Source organism: Apium graveolens, chromosome 6 (assembly GCF_009905375.1).
Source record: "Apium graveolens cultivar Ventura chromosome 6, ASM990537v1, whole genome shotgun sequence".
NCBI lineage: Eukaryota > Viridiplantae > Streptophyta > Magnoliopsida > Apiales > Apiaceae > Apium > Apium graveolens.
This window is the reverse complement of record NC_133652.1, coordinates 40489135-40500701: the sequence shown is the minus strand read 5'-3', so window position 1 is coordinate 40500701 and position 11567 is coordinate 40489135. Positions and strand designations below refer to the sequence as shown.

At 40.4% G+C, this 11567-nt stretch overlaps 1 protein-coding gene across 1 annotated transcript; it reads left to right on the top strand.

Annotated features, from left to right (window-relative positions):
- The first annotated feature begins 300 nt into the window (after positions 1 to 300).
- On the top strand, positions 301 to 4458 carry LOC141664937 (uncharacterized). Its single transcript, XM_074470894.1, has one exon. The coding sequence runs from the start codon at positions 301 to 303 to the stop codon at positions 4456 to 4458; it is 4158 nt and encodes a 1385-aa protein (XP_074326995.1).
- Positions 4459 to 11567: the final 7109 nt, after the last annotated feature.

Below are 11567 nucleotides of genomic sequence, written 5' to 3'. Positions count from 1 at the left end.
TCACTTGATTCAGATGAAGAACTCGAGATTCTAGAACACGAAGCTCGGAGATTGCAGGCTAAACTTGAGCGAAAACGCGAGATTCACCGTCTCCGTCGAGAGCTCCAACAAACTACAGTTCAAAATGAAGAACAAGACGATGAATTTTATGACGAGGACGATGCTGAGTACGAATATGAACCGTCGGCAGAGTCGACATATTCACAACCACGCGAACGTCGACAGAGGACAGTGTCATCTGCCGATGTCTCGCGTTAGACAGAATCCATAGAATCTATATCTCACGAGGAGTTCGCTAAAATGCAGGAGGAAATCGCCCAGATGCGTACCTTGATGAGAAATCAGGCAGGGTTTGAAACCGTTTCCGAGAGCCCCCTATCATTAGTGCTTGAGAAGGCGCGCATCGACAGGACGTTGAAAACGCCTGCTCTCGATCATTTCGACGGATCCTCGGACCCGTTAGCATTTCTAAACACATTTGATGGTCGCATGGATTTCTTCGGCCACTCGGAGATCGCTAGGTGTCAGTTCTTCTCCACTTGCCTTCAAGGCACGGCTCTCCGATGGTACCGTAACTTGCCACCTCGGTCAATCGACTCGTGGACAACTCTGAAAAGCAAGTTTCAAGCCCGATTTTCCAGCAACTACAAAGGAATCAAAGTTACAGCATCCTTGATGACAATGCACCAACGCTCCGGCGAAGGTCTCAGGAGTTTCCTAACCCGGTTCAGAGAAGAGATAGCAGAAATTCCAGACTTAATAGAACAGATGGCTGTCAATTTCCTGACAGCGGGCATCGATAAGTCTAGGCATGGCCATCTTTTAGAAGAGATCTTTGAAAAAAGGCCGAAAACCCTACCGGCCGCGTTCCAGATTATAGAACACCGCATGATGCTTCAAGAAGCGGTAAGCTGTATACAATCTCCACGGAGATCGTCAAAATATGAACGACGCCAAAGCTACAGTCCACAATCCTCTGCGAGGGAAAGGCGCCGAGAGCGCCGTAGGTCCCCCCCGCCACGCACATCGGACCTTCCTCCGAGGGATAGAAGAGAAAGAGATTGGCAGCCCCACAATCGATCTGAAAAAGAGTTCACTAAACTCAACACCGAAAAAATGACAATTTTGGCGGTGTTAAAAACAGAACCGGATTATCGCCCTCCAAGACCCATGAAACCAGGAAGACCCCCAAGCTCCAAATATTGTGAATATCATGAAGATACTGGCCATACAACAGAGCAATGTTTTCAGATGAGCAATCTCATCGAAGGAAAAATTCGTCGAGGACAACTAGTCCACTATGTGCAGCACGATGATGAACCCAGACGTCACCATCGAGGCGAGGACGATCGTGTAATCGACGTTATTTTTGGTGGTATAGCCTTCGGGGGCCTCTTCCACAACTCTCACAATATTTATGCTCGAGAAGTCTTTAATGTCAATCCCTCGACAGCTAAACGCCCTCGAGCGAATCCCTCCCCAGTCATCTCTTTCTCTGATGATGATTATCGTCCCGGTCTCATCGAAGGCCATCAAGATGCTCTCGTCATCATAACACGTGTGGGAAACAACACGGTTAAGAAAATGTTGGTCGATAATGGTAGCTCCGTCGACGTGTTATATCATCATGCTTTTTCCCGAATGGACATAGGAGATCGAAGACTCGAGAACTCCCGAACCCCGTTATACGGGTTTACAGGCAATGAGGTTCATGTGGTAGGAACCATCGACATGCCAGTACTTTTCGGTTCCCCACCCTGTCAGATTTGGAAAATGGTCAAATTCCATGTGATTAGTGCTTCCTCAAGCTTCAACGCTATTTTGGGACGAACAACGATCACCGCACTCCGAGCTATAACATCTATCTCCCACTTAAAAATGAAATTTCCCACGGATTTCGGCGTGGGAGAAATGAATGGTGATCAAGTAACAGCAAGACAATGCTACCTAACCACTGTATCTCCAAGAAAAAAAATTGACGAAGAATTTGATGTTAATCAAGTGCTTGACATCGACCCCAGGGACCTTGTGGAACCACCCACTAGCAATTCTTGCTCTCCCGCCGAAGAAACTGAAGAAATAGAAGTAATCGAAGGAAATCCTGAGAAAACCACAAGGCTCGGCAAGAATCTCCCTGATCAATTAAAGAAAGATATCACGTGCCTTATCCGTGAGTTTTCTGATATTTTCGCCTGGAATCCAAAAGATATGCCCGGGATTCCCGAGGTTGTCGCTCGACACTCTTTGCACATTAGTAAAAACATCAAGCCGGTGAGGCAAAAACATCGTACATTCTCTGCTGAAAAAAGGGCAGCCATCGACCTGGAGATCAATAGATTGCTCGAGGCCGGTTTCATCGAACCGGTACAATTCCCCACTTGGATCTCGAATGTGGTCCTAGTCAAGAAAAGTAACGGGAAGTGGAGAATGTGCGTCGATTACTCAGATGTTAATAGGGCATGCCCCAAAGACTTTTATCCACTCCCGAACATCGATCAACTTATTGATGCAACAGCGGGAAACGAACTTCTCTCTTTCATGGATGCCTTTTTGGGGTACAATCAGATTAAAATGGACTCGCAAGACTGGCAGCAAACCGCATTCATCACACACCGGGGAGTCTTCGGATATCGAGTGATACCTTTTGGTTTAATCAACGCTGGAGCTACTTTTCAACAAATGATGGATAAAATATTCGGCACACAAATTGGGAGAAACATGCTGATATATGTCGACGATATGATCACGAAGTCGAAGGTTGCCTATAACCATGTCATAGACCTCCGCGAAATGTTTGAAAACGCGAGAAAAAACAACATGCGCTTATACCCAGCTAAATGCTCGTTCGGTCTTACTGCCGGAAAATTCCTCGGGTTTCTGGTTACACAAAGAGGTATCGAGGCAGATCCATCCCAAACAAGAGTGATCTTAGAAATGGAAAATCCAAAATCAGTAAAAGATTTGCAAAAGTTAACCGGTTGCATAGCTGCACTTCGGAGGTTTATCCCCCAATCGTCAAAAAGATGCCTCCCTTTTTTCTCAGCAATAAAGGCAGCTTCCAAATCATCACACTTTGAGTGGAACGAGGAGTGCGAGAAAAATTTCTCCGAGCTAATGGTATTCCTTACAAATCTTCCCATCCTCACTCGGCCCTTGCCAAATGAGCCTCTGAAAGTATATCTCTCTGCATCCGATGAAACGGTCGCGGCCGTACTGATTCAAGTCAATGAAGGAAAAGAAATCCCAGTGTATTACATTAGACACTCTCTTCGAGATGCCGAAGTCAGATACCCGCAAGTAGAAAAATTGGTCTATGCCTTAGTTGTCGCAAGCAGAAAGCTTAGACATTATTTCCAGGGAAGGGAGATGCATGTGCTTACAAATCAACCCCTGAAGAGGATTCTACACAAACCCGACATGACGGGTACACTTGCCGCATGGACGATAGAGTTAAGTCAGTTCTATATTGAGTATAAGCCTCGAACGGCGATAAAGGCCCAGGTTCTTTCAGACTTTGTTGCTGAGTGTCAGTTTCAGGCCAAAGCCCAAAGTTTCGACGAAAATCACTTAAGACCATGGTTGCTATTTATCGACGGATCCTCGATGGCTGACTCCGCAGGAGCAGGAATTATTTTAATAAGTCCGGGGGGACTCAAAATCCAGCAAGCTCTAAAGTTTGAATTTCTGGCAACAAACAATGTCGCCGAGTACGAGGCACTCATCGCAGGCTTAAAACTGGCTATGGATCTTGAAGCTGAAAATATTGACATATTTAGAGATTCTCAGTTAGTCTCCAAGCAAATAAGCAGGGAATTCAAGGCACATAGTGAGAAAATGGCTCAATACCTGGAAAAAACACAAGAACTACTCAAGAAATTCTCCTCATGGAAACTTTCCAATGTCGACAGAGAAGAGAACCAATGGGCTGATCATTTGGCCAAGTTAGCCTCCTCGAGTCTTCCAATCAATCCCAATCCAGTGTACATCGATGTCCTAGTTACTCCCGCCATCGATGAGCTTTCTATCAACCAAATCCAGAATAACTCTGACTGGGGAAAACCGTTTCTCGAGTACATTATCGACAACAAACTCCCGAGCGAGAAACGCGAAGCGCGCTCACTTATGTTCAAGGCAAGAAATTACTGCGTAATTGGTTTATCGCTGTACCGGCGCGCCCTATCTGAACCATTACTCCGATGTCTGACGTTAGAAGAAGCCCATCTAGCGATGATTGAGGTTCACACAGGAATTTGTGGAGACCATCTCGGAGGAAAGAACTTGGCCCTCAAAATAATCAGGCAAGATTTATATTGGCCCACATTTCGGAAAGACTGCGAAGAATATGTCAGAAAATGCCAAGCATGCAGCTACATGGGAACGTGGATCACCGACCCACGACCAATCTCAATTCTGTTCTCGCACCGTGCCCTTTCTTCCAATGGGGCATCGATATCGTAGGACCCTTTCCAAAATCTAAGAACCAGTGCCAATACATAGTGGTAGCGGTGGATTACGCTACGAAATGGGTCGAGGCGAAACCACTTTCAAAGATCAGAGAGAAAGAAATGATTGAATTCTTTATGGAATATGTGGTATTCCACTTTGGAGTTCCGCGAATCCTAGTTTCAGATAATGGAACACAGTTTGTGGGGGCTCAATTTGAGAAAACTTTAGAGGAACTAAAAATCCAACACATCAAGGCATCAGTGTCATATCCACAAGCCAATGGACTAGCAGAGGTAATAAATAGAACCATCCTACAAGGGTTAAAGAAGAGAATTGAAGAGATCCCCCGCTGCTGGGTCGACGAACTGCCAAATGTGCTGTGGTCATACAGGACGACCCCTCGCAGCTCGACAGGAGAGACCCCTTTTCGCCTGGCGTATGGTGTCGAAGCTGTCTTACCAGTTGAAGTAAGCCTAATTTCCCCAAGGGTCGAAGTTTTCAATCCCTCCCTCGCTCTCGAGGGTGTGCGGTTTCACAATGACTTGCTAGAGGAAACAAGAGAGGAATCCCGTCCACGCATGATCGCGCAGCAAGAGAAAACTGCAAATTATTTTAACAAGAAGGTCAGGAACAAACTCTTCAAAGTGGGAGACCTCGTCCTCCGGGACTCCGCGGCATCCCAGCCCACTGTCACTGGAAAGCTCAAACCAACGTGGGAAGGCCCATACAGAGTTTCGAAGGTCGTTAGCACGGGAACCTATGAGCTCTCGTACCTCGAAGGTCAGCCTATCAAGAACGCCTGGAACGGCATTCACCTCAAGAAATTTTATCAGTAACACGCTCTTATATGTAAATTGTTGAAACTCCAAAGCTATAACTACGGTACAAAAGTTAACCCTCGATGCAATGGGAGTCATTATGAGATCCCCATCGAGGGAATTTAAGTTATGAAAACTTTAACTTATTTTGATATCTTGCCCGTACCTTTAAAAAAAAAGAAAAAAAAGAAAGAGAGAGACGAGCAACGACAGTCGACATGCCAAAAGCTAACCCACATCGAGGGGCTTCAAATTATAACAATTTTAACCTCCCAAGAGCTTATCTACACAAGCAAACAACATAATACAATTCTTTCAAGTATGTGCACTAAGCGATATGGAATTTGTTAAACACTTCTCAACGATTTCAAAACAAATATACAAAACAACTAAAAACGGGAAATTAAGGCGATAACGAGGAACAAAAAGCATAAATATAATGAATAAAAATACTTCAAGGAAAAAACCCAAGGAAAACCAGATCGTTGTGGGATCCAAACAAAGCATGAAGAATATAGGTAGCCAACAACAAATAGGAAACACAAGTCTTCGAGAATAAATTTTAAAAAAAAATACATCACTTACGGGGCATTCCCCGCCTTCAAGAGCCTCCAGCTGGATCATCAGGTCGCGAGGTAGCAAGATCGCGAATATAGTCCTCGAAGGAATGTCCCGTCGTGTCGAGCCCTGCATTTTTCATGCGGACAACACACCGCCCGTAGCCATCCTCAAGAGCACTAGCGATGTCCTCCACAGCCTTCTTCACTTCCACCTTTAGACTGGTATTCTCCTCAACAATTAAACGATAAGAAGAATTCATCCCCTCAACGTGACGCTCCAAGCCCTCGCACTTGCCCTTCAGCTCATCTCGCTCATTCTCCACTTCCGAAAGCCTCCTCTCGAGCTCCGAGACTGTAGCATTCAGCGACTGTTTCTCAACTTCCATCTCACTCACCTTCTTCGACAATGCGGTATTATCCGCCGTCAAATCTGACGATCTCTTTTCCAATTCCGAATAACCTGCCATGAGTTTCTTTCTCTCGACCCTGAGAGAACTCACCTCCGCTTCTAATCTCTTACAAACAGCATCATTGCCGTTAGTGCGAAATTCCTCTACAATATGCATAAAATCTGCGAGGAACTGCCACAAACCACAATTCAAAGTAAAGAATATAATAAAAAAACAACAAAAATTTGATAGCATACCCTTCCAGCATGGCTCTTACAACGATCCGCTAAATCCTCTCGACGACGCCCATCAAAGGCAATCGCATCTTGAGGGAGATGAAAAAGATCAAAAACCCTCAACGATACAGTTGTCCCACCTGTCCAGCATTCATGGGGCTGAATATCAACCCTTACAACTCCTTTTTTCTGTCGGGGGTCGATGGTAGGGGCCATTGTCGCCCTGTTACCAACCAGTGTAAGGGTCCTATTCACCCCACCAACCGATGCATCCCCTTCAACAGTCCCACCATCTCCACAATTCTCCCCCTCGACCTCTCGACGACCCCTCTTGCGAGGATTCAAATCAGCCGGCTCCACATCTGGCATATCCTTCTCAACATCTTCCACGATTCTATTTCCTTGGTCATTCAGTAGCTCAATTGATACAGAATGCCCAACCCTCGAGGGACCAGATGGGGCTCCATCATCACCTTTCTTCGAGGCTCTCTTAATAAGTAGCATCATTGCCTTGTCCATCTCTCCTTTGACCCCGCTATTCAATATCTTCTCTAAAGAGGCTCCAGCCACTGATGCAAAATAAGCCAAAACAAAAATTTAGCACGAGTAATATTAACACAAGAAATAACGGTAAAAAGAAAAAGGGAGAGAGAAGAAAGAGCGAGCAAATATTACAATCATGCATTTCTAAAAAATCGGGTTCCTTTAAATGAAGGTGAGTGTACACCGAGGCTACCCCATGAAACCCGTTCAAATACTTAGCATCGTACTTCTCGAGATTATTCAAGTAGTCGATGGTAAGCTGACTCACTTTCCCACACGGCTTTACAAACTCTAAATCCGGCCCCCCAAAATACAGCCACTTAGAGTGATACCTTGAGTTAGAAGACCTAACGCTGACAATCTTAACCCTTTTGTAAGGACAGTCAAAGTAAACCTGCCCGTCGTGATACCTAACTGCGTAAATCGAGAAGAAAAGCTTAAATGTAGGAATCAAGTTCCTATCGCAACAAAGAGCAACAAACCCACTAAGCTGTGCAAGGGAATTGGGCGTCAATTGACTAACCCCGCATCCGATAGCCTCGAACATCGCTAAGAAAAACGGGTGCATAGGTAACCGAAGCCCGAAGTGAAAAAGGATTAGCGGAATCCCGTGCATCCCGTACTCTGGCATCATCCATACCCTTTCATCGGCCGTCGGTACTCGATAGTGATAACCATTCGCCAAATCCACGTATAATTCCAACTTACTCACCGGGGGGTCCTTGGTAATATAATAACTCAAATAATTCAAACTTGACATGTCCCCGAACTCTTCCATACCAACACGAAGACTATCCTCAACAATTCGACGCCTTCTATCTAAGGTTCGAGGGCTCAAAGGAGGCGAAGGAAGAGGCCCGATAGGGACACTCCCCAAGAGCTCGTCCTCGTTCATGAAATCGAAGGACCCACACTGCTCTAGGTCTGGAATCTCTAGGTTATTCAAGTTTAGAAAGGACTCGTGATCACCCTCCTCGAGAGGTCGCTTACCAGGATCCCGATCAGATACAGTACGGATAGATGATGAACTAGACTGATCCACTAAATGATTATAATTGAATAAACTAAATCAAGAGAGGCAAGATACAAAGGAGAAAGTAGCAAAAGTTAATGTAGAGGATGGAAAATAACTTACAAGCAGTTATAGCAGAGGTCGAGGGTTTAGGACGAGATAAGTGCTGATCCGGCCAGCCACCTCCCCCTTTTTGTTAACAGAAGCAGAAGTCGAATAGCCAAGCTCCAATGTCCAAGCAGTAATCCCCAGAAAATAAAAACGAAAATACTTATACGTTTCAAAAAAAAAAAGAAAGGGGAGAGAGAGTAGAAAAGAAATAAAATTCAGATATAATGATATACACAACACACGCACTCCTATCTCAATATTCTTGTCTTTTTATTCTTATTTTTTATTTTTATTTTTATTTCACTAACATTTAATCAGCCCACTGTCTTATTTTGCTCTATTTTCTTTTTATTGCATCTTCCACATCTCAGTAATTCTCAGGTCCCGAAGTAAAAAGCGCAAATCTAAAGATAATTGCTTACACTAGGAGGGGGACAAATGTTGGACCAAGACAAGATGGCCCAAAGGAATCATAGTTAGGATAATTATGAAACATTATGTAAAGCCCAAGAAGACCCAATTTGTAAGATAAAAGCCCATTTGGGACTTGATATAAATAAAGGACAACAACCCCATTAATTAGGGGTTGGCTCATTAAGTAAAGAAGATCATCTCCTAAAATTATAGTGTAATAATAATAATATTATTGGCACATCACAATTATAACTTGTAAGCAGCTGTAATTCAAGCCGGATTTAATCTGAAATTCATTTAATTATAATTGACTCGATTCTGGCTCGTATATTAGCCGAACTCAAAATTTGAGCCAAGCATGACCAAATTTGATTTGAGCTCGTCCCAAAACTCGAAAACTCGACTTACTCCGCTTCAACTTGTAATATTTAAATTGAAATATTCAATTTTCAAAACATAAGCCTCTTACCGGTGATTAACTTACATTGGCTACCTGTACGATAAGTCTATCATTGTCACGTATTATATACTTCAATTTTACTTTCCTAACTACATGCCAACTTGCACATACGGGAATAGGATGACATATATCTGATGGTTGACTCGAAGCTGCAGCTACGTGTACTGGTGTTAATGGTTTAGGACATGGAGAAGTTTTAAGGTAAAACCAAAATTGAGATACATACTTATACGTCGTCCTCTTGTGTCTTGTCGTCCATGTCTCCACTGATCGCTAGTTCCTTAATCTTCTGTCTTTTTGGACCAACGGGATTTCAGTTTACCTAAATTTGTTCCGTCTTTTTCCGGTTTAAGAACTATATTACTAACTTTACAACTTGTGTCTTTACTAATATTTTTATATTAATTAAAATTATAATAAAAAATTTAATAAACATTAAATGATATATAATTGATCAGATTTGAATCATTAAACTTATTAGTACATTTATAAATAATATTTATTGCTGACGGGAGTCGAACATGAAACTTGAATAATGTATAAATAATAATTTAAATATTTGTTGTTGGCGGGTTCGAACATCTGAGTTTGAATAGTATATAAAATAATAATATATTTTTTGTTGGCGCTATTCGAACCTAGAAATTTGAGTAATGTATATTTTTTTTGGCAATAAATATATGTTGTTGGCGGGATTCGAACTTGTAAGAGCTTGAGTAGTGTAAAATAATTATATAAATATTTGTCGTTGTCGGGATTCGAACCTAGAAACTTGTGCAGTGTATATTCTTTTAGAATTTGGATCTAATGGTCCAGATCAATTGATTAAAAAGATCTGACGGTCTTAAATGGGGTAACCAAACCAACCAAAAAAAAAGAATACCAAATTATACATCATTTCGATTATTATAGTACAGATTGTATAGATTAGGGATGTCAAACTGATAATTCGGATACGGATATTATAGTATCCGTATCTGTATCCGAATCCGGAAATATTTAAAAAATAATATCCGAATCCGGATCCGACGGATACTATCCCTATATAGAATAATTGTATCCGGATCCGATTTTCAATCGGATTTTTATTTTTATATCAAAAATTAAAACAATTTAGTAAAATTTAAAAATTCATTTTAAAAATTAAAATAAGACTTAATGTGATTTAATCATATTTTAATTTTTCAAAAAATTAATTTTTTTATTTTTTCAATATAATTGTTATCTTTAAATTGTTGAACTCAAGTGATTTTTTTATATATATTTATAAAATTTGTATAAACTTAATATTATATATATGTATATATACACATACATATAATATAAATTTAATAAATTTAATTTTAAATTATTTTAATATTTATATATATATATATATATCCGGATTCAGATTTTATTGGATACGAATATTCCCATATTTGTATCTGTATCCACAATCGTCAGATTCGAATACAGATAATATCTGTTGTGTTTCGGATTTGAATAACATCCGCTTTATTTCAGATACGAATGAGAATTTTAGGACGAATGTCGAATTTTTCAAATTTTTTTGACAGCCCTAATACCTATCTAAACCTTATAATTAGTTAATCCGAAACAAACTAGTTTTAATTTGCTTTAATTTTTTGTTCATTTTAAGATACCAACACAATTTGCTTTAGTTTTTGTTCGTTTAAAGATGCTAACACAATTTATATTACAAACTAGCGTAAAAACCCGTGCGAGGCACGGGCCTGTATATATACATATATAATTTCTCGAATATATATATATATATATATATATATATATATATGTGTTAAAATATGTTTGTAATTAAAAAATGGGGAAATGTTTTTTTTTGCTTTATCTTATATTATATATTAATTTTGTAACATCACATATGCCTCTCATGAATCAATTTTCTTTTTTTATTGGTTTGATTTTATTTCATAAAATTTGAATAAATATCAATAACACAAAAGACATACAATAAATTCAAATTTGGTAAAAAATTATTTTAGATTCAAATGACTTTAAATCAGCTTTACTAAATTAAACAATTGAGTACGTATAAATTGTTATTTAAGTATAGTAGTCATGTTTGACATGTGCGCACGTAAACTCGTGTGATTTTAATATAATTATAGTATATTTGTAAAATATAAACTTTGACCTCGTAGAGACATATTACAAAATTTCATAATTTTATACAATACCCGACCTAACCGACCCGAATCGACCCTAACATAATCCAAAAAATTCAAACTGAACTTTAATCTAGTTAAAAATGAATAAAACTGAATTAAAGAGTTTGCTTAGCGTTTTGTGTGTAACCCGTCATTCCAATGCGACCCGCTCCTCTACTTGTAATAATATAATTTGAGTTGAATCTTTCTATTCAACCTCCCATAACATAATTAACACTTAACACCATTGTGGTAAATGAATGTAACTTTCTACTTGAAAGCTGCATCTAAATGCAACCGTAGATAGCCAAACTTTTATTTAATTAAGTTGGAATACGAACTTACTTTAACTAATTTTATATACACTTTTGACAGTATTCATCTTGGAACTTGATCAAAAGGACTCCCTA

Coding starts and splice junctions, on each gene's coding strand:
- LOC141664937 (XM_074470894.1), top strand. CDS start 301: ATGCAGGAGGAAATCGCCCAGATGCGTACCTTGATGAGAAATCAGGCA.